A 20,000-nucleotide genomic window follows, 5' to 3' on the forward strand; every position below is an offset into this window, starting at 1 on the left:
CTAATACAAAAAAGGGATTTTTAGAAATGTTGGCCAACTGAAAAGTATGAAAATGAAACATATGAGCATGTACAATACTCAATACTTGGTTGGAGCTCCTTTTGCCTCAATTATAGTATAGTATATATGAAGTGCTCTAAAACTTGCTGGTAGACGGCTGCGTTGACCCTGGATCTCAGGAAACAGAGTGGACCGACACCAGCTGGACTGCTGCTGAGTGGTCCAAAGTCATGTTTTCTGACGAAAGCAAATTTTGCATTTCCTTTGGAAATCGAGGTCCCAGAGTCTGGAGGAAGACAGGAGAGGCACAGGATCCACGTTGCCTGAAGTCTAGTGTAAAGTTTCCACCATCAGTGATGGTTTGGGGTGCCATGTCATCTGCTGGTGTCGGTCCACTCTGTTTCCTGGGATCCAGGGTCAATGCAGCCGTCTACCAGCAAGTTTTAGAGCACTTCATGCTTCCTGCTGCTGACCTGCTCTATGGAGATGGAGATTTCAAGTTCCAACAGGACTTGGCGCCTGCACACAGCGCAAAATCTACCCGTGCCTGGTTTACGGACCATGGTATTTCTGTTCTAAATTGGCCCGCCAACTCCCCTGACCTTAGCCCCATAGAAAATCTGTGGGGTATTGTGAAAAGGAAGATGCAGAATGCCAGACCCAAAAACGCAGAAGAGTTGAAGGCCACTATCAGAGCAACCTGGGCTCTCATAACACCTGAGCAGTGCCAGAAACTCATCGACTCCATGCCACGCCGCATTAACGCAGTAATTGAGGCAAAAGGAGCTCCAACCAAGTATTGAGTATTGTACATGCTCATATTTTTCATTTTCATACTTTTCAGTTGGCCAACATTTCTAAAAATCCCTTTTTTGTATTAGCCTTAAGTAATATTCTAATTTTGTGACACACGGAATTTTGGATTTTCATTTGTTGCCACTTCAAATCATCAAAATTAAATGAAATAAACATTTGAATGCATCAGTCTGTGTGCAATGAATAAATATAATGTACAAGTTACACCTTTTGAATGCAATTACTGAAATAAATCAAGTTTTTCAAAATATTCTAATTTACTGGCTTTTACCTGTACTGTTTACTGTAAATAGTTAGCAGCATTTTACATGATTATTTTTGACACTGATCTTGATGTTGTCAGTTTCCCGCAGATTACAAATATGGCATTAGGAAGACAAAACTACTCTGCTGGATATGCTTATTTTACAGCATTTTTTTTTTGCTATGATTAGCTGTGTCCAAAAAAAAGGGAACATCATAGCAGATGACTACAATGTATCCCATTGGACATCTTCTGAATTTAACTGCGACCGCCCTTGTGACTTGCCGTAATGTCGTAAAAAATTGACAAGAATATGCCGTGATCGACCTTGACTTTTTACCTGTTACATACCTGCCAACTACTCCGGTTTTCCCGTAATTAGTACGGTTTTCATCAACCTATTCCGGGTTACGGTTGCAGTGATAAAAAATACGGTTTTTCATTAATTAAAAAAAAATAATTTAAAAACAAGTTTTATTCACGAAATCGCGTAACAACAATGACAATCGACACTGCTTCCCGTAACTTCCTATCGAGCCATTCCGAATGCCATGCGCGAGGCTATTTATAGCACCGCTGCCAAGCACGAGGCACCAGTTGCCATTGTTTCCAAACGAGCGAACGATCATGGAATCAGCCGGAGAAAAATCGCAAACGAGTCTTAAACCGAAAAGAAAACTGCAGTCATTCCGTGAAGAATATTCAAAAGCCTATCCGGGAATAATTATCCGTTCCAAAAAAGGGTGAAAACTACGCGAATTGCACCTTGTGCAGACAAGATTTTTCGATCGGACACGGAGGAATTAGCGATGTAAAAGACCACGTTGGGACAAAAAAACACAAGTCTAATGCCGTTGCTAGCGATACAAGTGGAAAACTTTCAACGTTTTTCGTCGCCCAAACAGATTCTTTGGATGTGATAAATGCCGAAGTTTTATTTACGGAGGCAATAATTGAGCATGGACTTCCAATCGCACTGGCTGATCACATGGGACAGTTATTTCGGAAAATGTTTCCCGACTCGAAAATCGCCAAAAAATATGGATGTGGTCGAACCAAAACATCAAACATTATTCAGTGTCTTGGAACGGAATCCTCAAAAAGTATCGCCGATGTCATGAAGACGGAACCATTTAGCATGTCGACTGACGGCAGCACCGATTATGACGATGTAAAACTGTACCCCATTTGTGTTCGATATTTCGATGACGACATTGGAAAAGTATTGTCAGTACTTCTGTCTTTGAGGGAATGCAATACGGCTTCCACAGGCGAAAACATTTACAAAATACTCGCGGAAGAAATAGACTCAAACGAAATTCCTTGGCAGAATTTGGTTTGCTTTGCTGCCGATAATGCTGCAGTGTTTTGCTGTAATATTTTTCTTTTGAAAAGTCACTGTGACTGATAGAAAAGTGATGGTTTTAGCAACATTTTAACCTGTCTGAATGCTAATAATCATTTTGCGTCGGGGGGCTTCGCCTGAACCCCCCACCAGGACTTTGTCCTGGACCTACTGGGGCCTGCGGCCCCTGGACCCTGGCAACTAGGTTTTTCTGATTTCAAAAGTTGGCAGGTATGCTGTTAAAGGGGAACATTATCACAATTTCAGAAGGGTTAAAACCATAAAAAATCAGTTCCCAGTGGCTTATTTTATTTTTCAAAGTTTTTTTCAAAATTTTACCCATCACGCAATATCCCTAAAAAAAAAGCTTCAAAGTGCCTGATTTTAACCATCGTTATATACACCCGTCCATTTTCCTGTGACGTCACATAGTGATGCCAACACAAACAAACATGACACATAGAACAGCAAGCTATAGCGACATTAGCTCGGATTCAGACTCGGATTTCAGCGGCTTAAGCGATTCAACAGATTAGGCATGTATTGAAACGGATGGTTGTAGTGTGGAGGCAGATAGCGAAAACTAAATTGAAGAAGAAACTGAAGCTATTGAGCCATATCGGTTTGAACCGTATGCAAGCGAAACCGACGAAAACGACACGGGAGAAAGCGAGGACGAATTCGGCGATCGCCTTCTAACCAACGATTGGTATGTGTTTGTTTGGCATTAAAGGAAACTAACAACTATGAACTAGGTTTACAGCATATGAAATACATTTGGCAACAACATGCACTTTGAGAGTGCAGACTGCCCAGTTTTCATCAATTAATATATTCTGTAGACATACCCTCATCCGCGCTCTTTTCCTGAAAGCTGATCTGTCCAGTCCAGTTGGAAATGCATTTGCTTTGAGTGTCGCGTATTTTAGAAGTGTTGTACTAGTGATAAAGATCTTTTTAGAAGATCTGAAGGGGGAATTGTCGGAGGCAGATATTTACATATATCCGAATTTAAGTTGTACTTCTTTCATTTATTAGTCATATTTGAAAACAGCTCGTCTTTTCCATTTATTCTCTTGATGCTCTGTCAGCAAGCATCAGAATCAGAATCAGAATCAGCTTTATTGTCATTACGCAAGGTAACGAGATTGAGGCCATTCCATACAGTGCGATGTGTGCATGCTAGAAAAACAATGTGCAAATATATAGAAATATAAAAAATGTAGAAGTGCAATGAATATGGTGTGAAATGAATATATACATGAAAAAACAAAACAAAAACAGGGTGGTTGGTGGAATGGGTTATTGCACCGAAGAGAAGGCAGTTATGAGGGACAATGGGGCAGTCCGTTCAGGATGGTTATGGCCCTGGGGAAGAAGCTGTTCTTTAGCCTGTTTGTTTTGGTTTTAATGCACCTGTAGCGCTTCCCAGAGGGCAGCAGGTGGAACAGGTCAGAGCCAGGGTGGGTGCTGTCCTTGTTGATGGCACTGGCTCTGTTGAGGCAGCGGGAGGTGTAGATGTCCGTCAGAGAGGGGAGAGGGCGGCCGATGATCTTCTGAGCCGTCTTGACCACTCTTTGCAGCCTCTCCCTGTCTGCTGCAGTGCAGCTGCCGTACCATACCGTAATACAGTAGGTCAGCAGGCTCTCGATGGACGAGCGGTAGAAGGTCAGCAGCAGGTCAGGCTTCAGGTTGTACTTCCCGAGGACTCTAAGGAAGTGTAGCCGCTGCTGAGCCTTCTTGATGATTGATGTGGTGTTGACTGTCCAGGAGAAGTCATTAGAAATGTGGACTCCAAGGTACCTGAAGGTGTGGACCCTCTCTACACGCTCGCCGTTGATGTAGAGGGGGGCAGGGTCGGTGCTGCTCCTCCTGAAGTCGACGATGATCTCTCTGGTCTTGCTGGTGTTGAGAGCGAGGTTGTTCTCCGAAGACCAGGCCGTCAGCTTCAGGACCTCCTCTCTGTAGGCAGCCTCGTCACCCCTGGAGATGAGCCCGACCACTCACACCGATACTATGTGTGATAACCTTGAGTTCTTTGGAATGTGTTTAGACTAGCATTTTGTTTTGGCTACAGAGATGGGACGAGAGAGAGTGTGGTGGGATCGGGAAGACAGACCATTTTGTGGAGGCGCAAGAGAATGTTCTAGGGTTAGACTGGTCTCAATCAAAAATGTATATTGGCAAAGCTTTGAGAATATACAACAAAATACCTATTCTGTCTCTGGTGGTTTTTCAACTCAGCTTTAAGTGTCGGAAAGAACTTGGGAGCGAATTGTGACTTGAATTCCCTGGGAGGAACAACTGGTCCAAAACGCAACAATATCCACACATTCTTGCCATCTCTGTCGTAGCATAGCTTTCGTCGGTAAAGTGTGCACATACTTGCCAACCTTGAGACCTCCGATTTCGGGAGGTGGGGAGTGGGGGCGTGGTCGGGGGTGGGGCAGGGCGTGGTTGGGGGCGTGGTTAAGAGGGGAGGAGTATATTGACAACTAGAATTCACCAAGTCAAAAATTTCATATATATATATATTAGAGATGCGCGGTTTGCGGGCACAACCGCGGAGTCCGCGATTATCCGCGGATCGGGCGGATGAAATTAAAAAAAATTAGATTTTATCCGCGGGTCGGGTCGGGTCGGGTGTTTGAAATAGAAAAAAATTAGATTTTAAATAGATTCAGGCGGGTGGCAGTTAAACCAATTCGGAAATATATATACATAGTTAAATGTTGTTACCCACATACGAAAAACGAGCAGGCACCTGCAGCATATGCCACAACAGAAGAAAAAAAAAAAAAGAGATGGACACTTTTACGGAGCGGAGAAGGGACGCCTCGCCGGGGTCCGGGACCGAGGCCCCTTCCCCCGAGAGGGCCCCACCGGGAGCCGTAGCTGAGGCGATCCGCGAGAAGGGCCCGACGCACGTCCAGGGTCACCACCGCGCCCACCGCACCGACACCCTGCCTCGTCCGCCTTCGCCGCGGCCGGCGTCACGCGCAGCAGGTAAGTAGCTTACTTGCCCGCCACCCCCGTGGCCGGGGGCTCGTAACAGGGGTCACTCCGCGCGCTCCGCCCGCGCAGCTTACCTGCCCGCCACCCCTGTTGCCGGGGGCGCGTAACAGGGGTCACTCCGCGCGCAGTGCGCTCACGAAAGGGGTGGGGCTCACCCTGGTTGATATAGACAGCAGCTAGGACGGTGGCCATGGAAGTCGGAACCCGCTAAGGAGTGTGTAACAACCCACCTGCCGAATCAACTAGCCCTGAAAATGGATGGCGCTGGAGCGTCGGGCCCATACCCGGCCGTCGCCGGCAGCGAGACGCGCTTGGAGGTGCGCTCAGCGCGGCTCCCATATGATTGCGCACTGGTGTGCGTCTGGGTCGTGACAGCGTGGCACGCGAATGTCTGTGCTGCATTGGATCAGTCTCCTTTCTTTAACAGGCAAAAGCTTTATAACCTCACTAATGCCTTGCATCGTCTATATTAGATATATAACAACGGGCGGGTGCGGGCGGATGCGGTTCTGATCAAATGTTAGATCGGGTGGATTGCGGATGGTTGACGACTTTCTGATGCGGTTGCGGATGAAATAATTGCCTATCCGCGCATCTCTAATATATACAGTATATATCCTGAAAATATGCAAACAAAACTGTGTTTAGATAATTGACACTTCAAACTTGCATAAATAAATATTAAGGAATATAACAAAACTTGGCTTCTGAGAGCTTCAAAATATAATGAATAAAATGCTAAAGTTGTTGATAAACAAGCAATTATTTTAATAATTAAATAAGGTCATTTTAAATGAATTATTATGATAATTTAAAATGAATTATTTCAAATATGTTTATTTTAATGTATAATTCTATGGCTGGATGTAATAAGGAGTCAGAAAAAATGCAAATAAAAATACAATAAATGTTGATGTTTTTAGCAAAATATAGTAAAAATGTATTTTTTTTTTTTTTTTTTTTTAGATTAATAAATATATTTATTTTTAGGTAAGATAAACATAATAATACAATGTATCTCTAGTCTGGATGATTTATTTCTTGTCACCCTGTTGTCCTCCCGTCGTGAAAAAAAGGCAGTCCTCACTCAGGTCCGCATGGAGCTGGAGGGGGCGTGGCCTCCAGCTCCGGCTGAAAATCGGGAGATTTTCGGGAGAGGCGCTGAATTTCGGGAGTCTCCCGGAAAATTCGGGAGGGTTGGCAAGTATGAGTGTGCGGAACAAACGTCCAATTTCTTGCCGCTTTCGCATCTTTGGGCCACTGGTGCAACTTGAATCCGTCCCTGTTGGTGTTGTTACACCCTCCGACAACACACCGACGAGGCATGATGTCTCCAAGGTACGGAAAACAGTCGGAAAAACGGAAAATAACAGAGCTGATTTGACTCGGTGTTTGAGAAAATGGCGGATTGCTTCCCGATGTGACGTCACGTTGTGACGTCATCGCTCCGAGAGCGAATAATAGAAAGGCGTTTAATTCGCCAAAATTCACCCATTTAGAGTTCGGAAATCGGTTAAAAAAATATATGGTCTTTTTTCTGCAACATCAAGGTATATATTGACGCTTACATAGGTCTGGTGATAATGTTCCCCTTTAATGGACGAGGGATGTAACGGTAAATGGTGTAATGATAATTCGCAATAAAATTCCCGATGGTTAGTAATACAGTCTAACTTCCATCCATCCATCCATCCATCCATCTTCTTCCGCTTATCCGAGGTCGGGTCGCGGGGGCAGCAGCTTAAGCAGGGAAGCCCAGACTTCCCTCTCCCCAGCCACTTCGTCCAGCTCTTCCTGTGGGATCCCGAGGCGTTCCCAGGCCAGCCGGGAGAGATAGTCTTCCCAGCGTGTCCTGGGTCTTCCCCGCGGCCTCCTACCGGTCGGACGTGCCCGAAACACCTTCCTAGGGAGGCGTTCGGGTGGCATCCTGACCAGATGCCCGAACCACCTCATCTGGCTCCTCTCGATGTGGAGGAGCAGCGGCTTTACTTTGAGCTCCCCCCGAATGACAGAGCTTCTCACCCTATCTCTAAGGGAGAGCCCCGCCACTCGGCGGAGGAAACTCATTTCGGCCGCTTGTACCCGTGATCTTGTCCTTTCGGTCATGACCCACAGCTCATGACCATAGGTGAGGATGGGAACGTAGATCGACCGGTAAATCGAGAGCTTTGCCTTCCGGCTCAGCTCCTTCTTCACCACAACGGATCGATACAGCGTCCGCATTACTGAAGACGCCGCACCGATCCGCCTGTCGATCTCACGATCCACTCTTCCCCCACTCGTGAACAAGACTCCAAGGTACTTGAACTCCTCCACTTGGGGCAAGATCTCCTCCCCAACCCGGAGATGGCACTCCACCCTTTTCCGGGAGAGAACCATGGACTCGGACTTGGAGGTGCTGATTCCCATCCCAGTCGCTTCACACTTTGCTGCGAACCGATCCAGTGAGAGCTGAAGATCTTGGCCGGAGGAAGCCATCAGGACCACATCATCTGCAAATAGCAGTGACCTAATCCTGCAGCCACCAAACCAGATCCCCTCAACGCCCTGACTGCGCCTAGAAATTCTGTCCATAAAGGTTATGAACAGAATCGGTGACAAAGGGCAGCCTTGGCGGAGTCCAACCCTCACTGGAAACGTGTCCGACTTACTGCCGGCAATGCGGACCAAGCTCTGACACTGATTATACAGGGAGCAAACTGCCACAATAAGACAGTCCGTTACCCCATACTCTCTGAGCACTCCCCACAGGACTTCCCGGGGTACACGGTCGAATGCCTTCTCCAAGTCCACAAAGCACATGTAGACTGGTTGGGCAAACTCCCATGCACCCTCAAGGACCCTGCCGAGAGTATAGAGCTGGTCCACAGTTCCACGACCAGGACGAAAACCACACTGTTCCTCCTGAATCCGAGGTTCGACTATCCAGCGTAGCCTCCTCTCCAGTACACCTGAATAGACCTTACCGGGAAGGCTGAGGAGTGTGATCCCACGATAGTTGGAACACACCCTCCGGTTCCCCTTCTTAAAGAGAGGAACCACCACCCCGGTCTGCCAATCCAGAGGTACCGCCCCCGATGTCCACGCGATGTTGCAGAGTCTTGTCAACCAAGACAGCCCCACAACATCCAGAGCCTTAAGGAACTCCGGGCGGAGTCTAACTTCTTAATTACCAAAAACCCGTCATTTATTAATGCATTTTTGGCAACACAAAGTCAGACGCATGTGTACTGGCATCGTTTGGCTTGATAATCATGGCGGCCTAACTACACGGACTTTGCTACGGAGATTTCCCCTCGGAGTAAACAGAGCCAAGCGCTTGGTTTAACGTCATTTTCCCTCGCCTCCCGTCGTGCGTCTAAGAGCGCGCTGCTGTGTTTAGATGGAGACAGGTGTGGACAATATTGGAGACACTTGTCCCCGCACTAAAAGTATACAGCGAAGGAGAAAACTATTTGATGTTATTTTCTCAATACAGCGTCCATCAGCTGCTGTGACTGAGAGTTAATGAGGTGAGGAAACATGCAGCAGGCTATGCGTCGTGAACGTTGTCACAACTTGTTTATAAAGTCTTTAGTTTGTTTACTGGGATGCTCACTCGTCCTTTATTTAACTGCAAACTGTATCAGTGTTCAAATACCGTATTTTCCGCACCATAAGGCGCCCTGGGTTATAAGCCGCGCCTTCAATGAACGGCATATTTCAAAACTTTGTCCACCTATAAGCCGCCCGGTGTTGTAAGCCGCATCTAACTGCGCTAAAGGAATGTCAAAAAAACAGTCAGATAGGTCAGTCAAACTTTAATAATATATTAAAAACCAGCGTTCTAACAACTCTGTTCACTCCCAAAATGTACGCAAATGTGCAATCACAAACATACGTATATCAACATGGACAGAGCTGCGTGAAAAAAGCCACCCGGCCTCTTCGCGTAAACTTAAACTTACCTTAACCACTCGCTCATCTTTTCTTCATCCATCCCTTCGAGTTAGCTTTTTATGATGACGCCGGCTGGAAAGGTCTCTTTTGGCAAGGTCTTCCTTTTGAATATCACCATGGGTGGAAGTTTCTGGCCATTAGCATGGCAAGCTAGAACCACAGTGAAGGATGACTTCTCATTCCCTGTGGTGCGAATATTCACCGTACGTGCTCCCGTTGTATCCACAGTGCGGTTCACAGGAATATCAGTTGCTGTGAAATAGTACCGGTAATCCGTGTGCGGATGGAGAGATTGCGTCTTTTCATGAACCGGATCCCTGACGCTTAGTAGGAGCCATTTTGTGGTCTTTACAGATGTAAACACACAAAGGAAATGAAACGTACGGTGATATCCGCGCGCTTTTTCTTCTTCTACGCGGGCAGGTGGTTGCTTACAGTAGAAGAAGAAGCGCTTCCTGTTCTATGGGGGCGGGTGCTTACCTTGGCGGTTGCTTGCGTAGAAGAAGAAGCGCTTCCTGTTCTACCGGGAAAAAAGATGGCGGCTGTTTACCGAAGTTGCGAGATCGAAACTTTATGAAAATGAATCGTAATATTAATCCATATATAAAGCGCACCGGGTTAAAAGCCGCACTGTCAGCTTTTGAGTACATTTGTGGTTTTTAGGTGCGGCTAATAGTGCGGAAATTACGGTAACATCAATACAAGCTAAAATGTTTTGTCATCTCATCGAATTGAACGCTGGCTGTGAAGATTGTGTATTCGTCACTCCTCATTATTTTTGTTGGCCAAACTGTTGCACTGAACTACAAGGAGGCGTTGTTGAAGAAGAACAAAGATTGTTTATTAGACTTCATCTTCATTAGCCAAACTGCTTTGAGTTTTTTTTATTAATATCAAAAAGTAAACGCCACAAAGGTGTTACTTCAAAAAACATTCATGTGACACATCATTTTGTTAATGTTTTATTGTGTATAGTTAATTCCTATAGGACATATTTCTACTCAAACTCTTAATGGATCTGCCCCAATACAGCATCTACATGTACATCACTTAAAAATATAAATAAATAATAAAAAAATATACCTCCCTCTATAAAAATTTAAAAAGTAGAGATAAAGGCATTATGTAATGACAAACAGCTGACAAGTTGATATTGATGATAAATAAATAAAAACTGTTACATAATGACATGATGTCATGGCTGTCTTGAGTTTCCAATCATTTCTACAACTCTTATTTTTTTGTGATAGAGTGATTGGAGCACATACTTGTTGGTCACAAAACACATTCATGAAGTTTGCTTCTTTTATGAATTTATTATGGGTCTACTGAAAATGTGAGGGTCAAAAGTATACATACAGCAATGTTAATATTTGCTTACATGTCCCTTGGCAAGTTTACCTGCAATAAGGCGCTTTTGGTAGCCGTCCACAAGCTTCTGCTTGAATTTTTGACCACTCCTCTTGACAAAATTGGCGCAGTTCAGCTAAATGTGTTGGTTTTCTGACATAGACTTGTTTCTTCAGCATTGTCCAGTCAGGACTTTGGGAAGGCCATTCTAAAACCTTAATTCTAGCCTGATTGAGCCATTCCTTTACCACTTTTGACGTGTGTTTGGGGTCATTGTCCTGTTGGAACACCCAACTGCGTCCAAGACCCAACCTCTGGGCTGATGGTTTTAGGTTGTCCTGAAGAATTTGGAGGTAATCCTTCTTTTTCATTGTCCCATTTACTCTCTGTAAAGCACCAGTTCCATTGGCAGCAAAACAGACCCAGAGCATGATACTACCACCACCATGCTTGACGGTAGGGATGGTGTTCCTGGGATTAAAAGCCTCACCTTTTCTCTTCCAAACATATTGCTGGGTATTGTGGCCAAACAGCTCCATTTTTGTTTCATCTGACATCACATGGACAAAGATGAGACCTTCTGGAGGAAAGTTCTGTGGTCAAATGTATACTTTTGACCCAGCAGATTTGGTCACATTTTCAGTAGACCCATAATAAATTCATAAAAGAAGCAAACTTCATGAATGTTTTTTGTGGCCAACAAGTATATGCTCCAATCACTCGATCACAAAAAAATAAGAGTTGTAGACATTATTGGAAACTCAAGACAGCCATGACATAATTTTCATATATATATATATATATATATATATATATATTAGAGATGCGCGGATAGGCAATTATTTAATCCGCAACCGCATCACAAAAGTCGTCATCCACCCGCCATCCACCCAAACTAACATTTTATCAAATCCACACCCGCCCGCCACCCGCCCGTTGTTATATATCTAATATAGACAATGCAAGGCATTAGTGAGGTTATAAAGCTTTTGCCTGTTAAAGAAAGGAGACTGATCCAATGAAGCAGAGATATTCAATGCGTGCCACGCTGTCACGGCCCAGACGCACACCAGTGCGCAATCATATGGGAGCCGCGCTGAGCGCACCTCCAAGCGCGTGGAGGTGCGATGTCCCTCGCACTCGCGGCGGCTCCACCTGGGCTCGCGCCCGAGGCTTCAGCGTGCACCGCGGCGGCCATCCTACTCGTCGCGGCCTAGCCCTCGCGGCTGTCGCTGCCGGCGACGGCCGGGTATGGGCCCGACGCTCCAGCGCCATCCATTTTCAGGGCTAGTTGATTCGGCAGGTGGGTTGTTACACACTCCTTAGCGGGTTCCGACGTCCATGGCCACCGTCCTGCTGTCTATATCAACCAGGGTGAGCCCCACCCATTTCGTGAGCGCACTGCGCGCGGAGTGACCCCTGTTACGCGCCCCCGGCAACAGGGGTGGCGGGCAGATAAGCTGCGCGGGCGGAGCGCGCGGAGTGACCCCTGTTACGAGCCCCCGGCCACGGGGGTGGCGGGCAGGTAAGCTGCTTACCTGCTGCGCGTGACGCCGGCCGCGGCGAAGGCAGACGAGGCGGGGTGTCGGTGCGGTGGGCGCGATGGTGACCCTGGATGTGCGTCGGGCCCTTCTCGCGGATCACCTCAGCTACGGCTCCCGGTGGGGCCCTCTCGGGGGAAGGGGCCTCGGTCCCGGACCCCGGCGAGGCGTCCCTTCTCCGCTCCGTAAAAGTGTCCATCTCTTTTTCTTTTTTTTCTTCTTCTGTTGTGGCATATGCTGCAGGTGCCTGCTCGTTTTTCGTATGTGGGTAACAACATTTAACTATGTATATATATTTCCCAATTGGTTTAACTGCCACCCGCCTGAATCTATTTAAAATCTAATTTTTTTTTTATTTCAACCGCCCGACCCGACCCGCGGATAAAATCTAATTTTTTTTTTATTTCAACCGCCCGATCCGCGGATAATCCGCGGACTCCGCGGTTGTGTCCGCAAACCGCGCATCTCTAATATATATATATCCTGCCATGACAATCATTCCAAGCAGTACCCACAACCTCTACCGCTTATTCCCTTTATATATATATATATATATATATATATATATATATATATATATATATATATATATATATATATATATATATATATATATATATACTGTATATATATATATATATATATATATATATATATATATATATATATATATATATAAGGGAATAAGCTATGTATATTATATATATATATATATAAGGGAATAAGCAGTAGAGGTTGTGGGTACTGCTGGGAATGATTGTCATGGCAGGATATATATATATATATATTATATATATATATATATATATAAGGGAATAAGCGGTAGAAGATGTATGGATATATATATATATATATATATATATATATATATATATATATATATATATATATATATATATATATATATATATATATAAAGGGAATAAGCGGTAGAAGATGGATGGATATATATGTATGTATGTATGTATGTATGCATATATATATATATATATATATATATATATATATATATATATATATATATATATATATATATATATGCATGCATATATAATAATAATAATGTTTGCCTAAGTTCCCTAAAATATGAGCCCTCCTTTAAGGCAACACTTGCATTGACCTTAAAGAGTAAACATTTGAGGCCTGGATCACACATGGTCTATTTACAGAGAATCCCTGCTCCATGGCAAGACTGCAACTCAAATATAGTGTGTATAGAAGTGCTGTCACTCTTATTGACTGCCTCTGTGTTGTTGCCCCCCCCCAGGCTGTGAGCCCCGTGCAGGCCGGTGATGAGCAGCCACGGCAGCAGCAGCACCAGCAGCAGCGGAGGCGGCCAGCATGCCGAGACTCCTCCCCCTCGCCATACGCCCGGGCCCAAGCTGCAGGTGCAGCGCTCCCTGTCGCGGGACACCATCACCATCCATTTCTCGGCTCTGGGGAAGGAGGAAGACGACGATGAAGAGGAGCTTTACAGAGTCGACACGGGAGGTGAACGCGAGCCGGACGGTCCTGGAAGTTTAGATCTCTTCATGCCTTGTGGTCGGTCTCTGGTCGAGGGTTTGGAGATGAAAGAGGAGCTGCTATTCGAACCTGCCGGTGTGGACGCCACCTTGGGAGCTGCCGTGCTAGATGTTTCTTCTAGCGATGTCAACGCGGCTTCTCCTGCCGTGACAATCATTCCCAGCAGTACCCACGCCAGCGCCACTTCTCCCACAAGCTCCTCCTGGCCTTCTGAGCGTCCCTCAGCCAGCGTCCCGTCCACGACCTCCAGCTCTTACTCCCCTTGCAAGTCTGCCGGGCTTTCCTCCTCCAGACCTTTTCTCAGCCTGGTCAGGTCCTTGTCCAATGATATCGAGGCCCGGGAACCCGCTCCTCCGCCTCCCGCCGTCGCGCCGTCGCACATCCGCCACAGACACTTAATGAAGTCTTTTGTCAAGTCTCTATCGACGGACTCTTCAAAGGCTGAGAGCCAAGAAGGGTCTCCTCAGCATGTTCAACAAGTGCAATCGCCCCAGCGGCCCCCACCTCGAAACATGCAGCTCTTCAAACAATTCTCCCAGCCTCGCCTGTCCTCCACCCCCATCATTGCCAGTCAGGTGGGCGGAGACTCCAAAACGGCGCCCTCTTCTCCCACCATGTCCCCAGATGGTCGCTCCTTCTTCAAGGTCCAAGAGGTGGAGGCCAAGATAGAAGACACCAGGCGGCGGCTGTCAGAGGTGATGTCGGACCCCCTGCAGCTCTTCAGTAAGATCATGGGGGAGGAACCGAGCACAGGCGGCCCTCATCGCGCCAGGTTGCTCTCCTCCAGCGCGTCGGAGCTGAGCGGCATGGCAGCGGTGAACGGACACTCTGAAGGTAACAGCTACAGCATCAAGGAGGAGGAAGGAGGCGAGGGGGACGACGATGAAGAAACTCCCACTGGCAAGGGACCCGATTCTGTCTTTTTCTCCTTTCCCTCACTGACACCAGCGGCCTCCAACTCCACCTTTGCCAGATCCCCATCCCTCACTCTGGGTCGCTGCTCCATGTCGGCCCTGGTGGCTCGTCAGGAAGACGAGGACTTCTGTGAACTTTACAGTGAGGACTTTGATTTGTGTACGGACACGGAGACGCCAGATGGGGATCACCTGGGATCTCGGGGGCTCCACACCGGCAGCACCGGGTTGTGTAGTGAACTGGAGATAGAGGACGAGGACAAACCGGAGGAGCGAGTCGAGACGGTGCCTTGGGTCGGCCTGGTCGCCCTGACGCAGTTGGTGTACTGGTATCTAGTCTTTCCACTGCCGCCATATTTATGTGCAGTGGCTCATGGGATCGCCGCTGGCTTTATGTTGGCCATCCTAGTCCTCTGGCTGTCAGCTCCACGCCGCTCCTGGTTGGGAACGAAGACACCCAGACGGCGGATCGAGCCGTGGAATGTGGCCCAGCTTGATATCAAAGAACCAGGAATATTTAAGGTAAGACACAACCAATATATCCTGGGTTGACATGTGTACACTGCAAAAACTGAAATCTAAGTAAGATGAAATATCTCAAATAAGGGTGATATTTGCTTATTTTCTGTCTGATAAGATCATTCTTCTCACTAAGCAGATTTTATGTTAGTGTTTTACTTGTTTTAAGTGTTTTGGTCCTAAATGATCTCAGTTGAGTTGGGTTTGAGTTTTTTCGAACATGCAAGCATACAACATGATGCATCTAAGGCTGCAGCTAACGATTATTTTTCTATCGATTAATCTATAGATTATTTTTTTTCGATTAATCGGTTAATCTATAGATTATTTTTCCTTTTACCGATTTTTTATTTTATTTAAAATGAAAATGAAAAAATAAATGTAGGCCAGTTTTTTCAAAAGGCATGGCTTTTATTTACAAAAAAAAAAAAGTATGGCCACTCAGTCAACATTGACAACAACATGACAAAATATTCTGTAACAATGTAAACATTTAAAACTTTTAACATTTACCAAAATTAAAAGTAGCTTATTTGCTTTTTAATGTGCAAATATAAAAGTAAACATCCAGTGCAAATCTTAATATTCTGCAATAGTATAAGCATTTCAAAAGTAAAAGTATTGCTTATTTTGCTTTAAAATGTGCAAAAATAAAGATAAACATCCAATACAAAAAAGTGCAAAACGGAAATATTCTGTAACAACAGTGTAAACATTTCAACAAAAGTAAAAGTATTGCTTATTTGCTCAAATGTGCAAAAATAAAGATAAACATCCAATACAAAAAAGTGCAAAACGAAATATTCTGTAACATCAGTGTAAACATTTCAACAAAAGTAAAAGTGTTGCTTATTTTGCTTAATAACACAACAATGATAGTGTGATTAAAGTGAAAGTTAATTGTTCGTTTGTACATAGTATATGTAACTGTTAATGTTGTAAAAGGTATTTGCACAACTAATTAACGTTAGCGTTAAAGAGGAGCGCGTCTTTGTAAACACTGAACAGGCAGGCCAAACGCTCCTCAGAGCGAAACGGTGCTTTAGTTTATGAATTTACAACGCAGATACAAATGACACATTCATGTTTTTGTGTAATGATGACAATGTATACTCACGCGGACGATTGACTAGTTGATGGTGATGGCAAGAACGCTGTCGGGTGTTTTCTTTTCAAATGTTCGTTCATAGCCGTTGTGCTGCTATGATAGGCCATTTCCGCTCGACACAGTGTGCATACAACAACATTATTAGCAGAGGTGGATAGAGTAGCCAGAAATTGTACTCAAGTAAGAGTACTGTTACTTTAGAGATGTATTACTCAAGTAAAAGTAAGGAGTAGTCACCCAAATATTTACTTGAGTAAAAGTAAAAAGTATGTTGTGAAAGAACTACTCAAGTACTGAGTAACTGATGAGTAACATACACACACATATATCATATATCATATATATATATATATATATATATATATATATATATATATATATATATATATATATATATATATATACATACATTGATATATACAGTATATAATTTATATTTATTTATTTTGCCGTTTTTGTTTAAATGTTAAAGGTGTTTTAATAATTATACATGCATGTTTAACATATATATTCCTTTCTTTCATGAAGACAAGAATATAAGTTGGTGTATTACCTGATTCTGATGACTTGCATTGAATGTAATCAGACAGTAGTGCGGATAACGTCCACGTTTTCAAATGGAGGAGAAGAAAAGTTCCTCCTTTCTGTCTAATACCACATGAAAGTGGTTGGTTTTTGGCATCTTATTTGTCCAGCTTCCATATTCGTTTTTATACACTTTAAAAGAAATACATTGGCGGCAAACTCCGTAGCTTGCTAGCTTGTTTGCGCTGGCTTTCGGAGACTCTTATTTTGAAAGCGCGGCGCGATGGAGCGGCACTTTTATTGTGAAGACAGGAACTGTGCAGTCAGTCTTTAGGCTTTTGACGGGATGTACGGTTGAAATAAAAAAGGGTCTTTTTTCCTTCACACTTTTGATTGATTGATTTGAACTTTTATTAGTTGATTGCACAGTACAGTACATATTCCGTACAATTGACCACTAAATGGTAACACCCGAATACGTTTTTCAACTTGTTTAAGTCAGGTCATGTGACCCCTGGCTCTGTTTGATTGGTCAACGTCACCAGTGACTGCATCTGATTGGTGGAACGAAGTGAAACGTCACCAGTAAGGCAGGCACTTTGAAGGTCTGTCTGACAGACCAAAACAAACAAAGCGTGCATTAACAGATCGATAAAAAATAGTAGCGAGTAGCGAGCTGAATGTAGATAAAAGTAGCGGAGTAAAAGTAGCGTTTCTTCTTAGGCCGTTTATTGAAATACTCCCACACTTTTGACGACTTTTGGCGTGCTTTTTTCCCCTCGCTCGCACCGCTCGCATCGTCTGCTTTGCGCTCCGCCATGACGGTAGTGTGACGTAAATATGCGACGCGTCGACGCCGTTTTTGTGCGACGCCGTATTTACGTAACCGATGACGTCGACGCGTCGTTTCAGCCCTAGATGCATCACAGTAAGATATTACAGCTTGTTGCTGAGATGTTATGACCTATATTGAGTAAAACATGCTTGAAACTAGAATATCAACTGTTGCAAAGCTACATTATATATATATATATATATATATATATATATATATATATATATATATATATATATATATATATATATATAATATATAAAAAAAATTCTGTCAAAATGGAAACTGTGAAAACATTTAGTAAGAAAGATGAATTCTGCACATTATTCCCAGGCTTTCGCGGGCCACATTAAATGATGTGTCGGGCCGGATCTGGCCCCCAGACCTTGAGTTTGAAACTTGTGCTATAACATATAGGGGTGTAACGGTACCCAAAAATGTCGGTTCGGTACGTACCTCAGTTTAGATGTCACGGTTCGGTTCATTTTTGGTACAGTAAGAAAACAACAACATTTCCATATTTTTGGTTATTTATTTATCACATTTTTAAACAATGGCTTTATCCTTTTAACATTGGGAACACTATAATATTTCTGCCCACGTTAATCAACATTAAACTGCCTCAAGTTGTTGCTCAGATTAAATAAAATGACAAAACTTTTCTTCTACATATAAAAAGTGCAACATTAAACAGTTTCAAGTCAACTCATCATGCTTAATTTATTACAGCATTTGCGAAGCCTGTAGTTGATTTTTATTATGTAAATGTTATATTTTTTATCAACATGTGATAGCAGGGACCCTGCCATTCAAAACTAGGCTGCTACATTACTAATGATTAATGTAACTATAGCTGAAAAAATGGTACAATATCAATAGGAGAGACTATTCATCCCTGATGCACTTTATGATGCACTTGTGAATTGTGTGTGAATTACATTTATATAGCGCTTTTTCTCAAGTGACTCAAAGCGCTTTACATTATTATATCAACTATCAGAGACAGAAACTCTTCATTTAACATAATGTCCTTTTTTGCTGCTTCAACACAGCTCAATCAACACAGAAAAAGGTCAAGTGAAATAACAGACAGACTGGGCTTTGCTGTCCATAACACACACCGCAAAATGAGCTAACGTTACGCTAAAAGCGAATTAGCCTTCACCTCAAGCCAGGACTGCGAGCGAGCTGAGCTGCCTTTTTATATTTCTAGAAGGTCAACGAGCTCATAGTGATGTTACTAGTAGTTGACTGGGAGGTGTTTATTATCATTTGGGGAGAGTCCGCTGCCTGATGCTTATCTGCTAAACGCTAAGCACTGACTACATGGCGCTCTGAATACGCACTGCTGATTGGCTGTTACCGCTCTGTAATCAATCAGATGGTTGTGTGGGTGGGACAATGACGGGTGCTGTGTAGAGCTGTGGTCCCCAACCACCGGGCCGCACAAGAAAATAAATAAATAAATAAATTAAAAAAAATAAAAAATTTAATTTTTTTTAATTTTTATTAAATCAACATAAAAACACAATATATACATATGTGCGGACCGATTGGTACCGGGCCGCACAAGAAAACAAATAAATAAAAAATAAAAAAAATATATATATTTTTTTTAATTAAATCAACATAAAAACACAATATATACACTATATATCAATGTATATCAATGCAGTCTGCAGGGATACAGTCCGTAAGCACACATGATTGTATTTCTTTATAAAAAAATAAAATAAAATAAAATAAAATAAAATAAAATAATAATAAAATAATAAATAATAAATTCCATCCATCCATCCATTTTCTACCGCTTATTCCCTTTGGGGTCGCGGGGGGCGCTGGAGCCTATCTCAGCTACAATCGGGTTAAATAATAAATTTAATTTAAAAAAAAAAATTTTTTTAATTTTTTTTAATTTTTATTAAATCAACATAAAAACACAATATATACATATGTGCGGACCGATTGGTACCGGGCCGCACAAGAAAAAAATCAATTAAAACAAATATATATATATATTATTTTTGTATTAAATCAACATAAAAACACAATATATACATTATATATCAATGTATATCAATGCAGTCTGCAGGGATACAGTCCGTAAGCACACATGATTGTATTTCTTTATTAAAAAAAAATAAAAAATGCTGGGAATACGTTCTGGATGCACTGTATGTCACACAATCCTAGTCAGAGAACATGTTAGAATTCATAGCTCCATAAACCGCAGCTCTCCAGCACTCATGCTTGACTCATAGGCTTGCAGCTACATGAATTCCTGCATTTTGAGTCATTTTCCGTGGATGTTAAATCTTTACACTG

At 43.4% G+C, this 20,000-nt stretch overlaps 1 protein-coding gene across 1 annotated transcript in view; it reads left to right on the forward strand.

Moving 5' to 3' along the window:
• Positions 1-20,000, forward strand: part of tex2 (testis expressed 2) — a 92,483-nt gene that overhangs the window by 20,253 nt on the left and 52,230 nt on the right. Inside the window, exon 2 of the mRNA XM_061974368.1 lies at positions 13,518-15,210. Within this exon, the coding sequence (XP_061830352.1) occupies positions 13,543-15,210 (1,668 nt within the window). The 5' untranslated portion in view covers positions 13,518-13,542. The remainder of the gene's footprint in view (positions 1-13,517; positions 15,211-20,000) is intronic.

This window comes from Nerophis lumbriciformis, linkage group LG22, assembly GCF_033978685.3.
Source record: "Nerophis lumbriciformis linkage group LG22, RoL_Nlum_v2.1, whole genome shotgun sequence".
NCBI lineage: Eukaryota > Metazoa > Chordata > Actinopteri > Syngnathiformes > Syngnathidae > Nerophis > Nerophis lumbriciformis.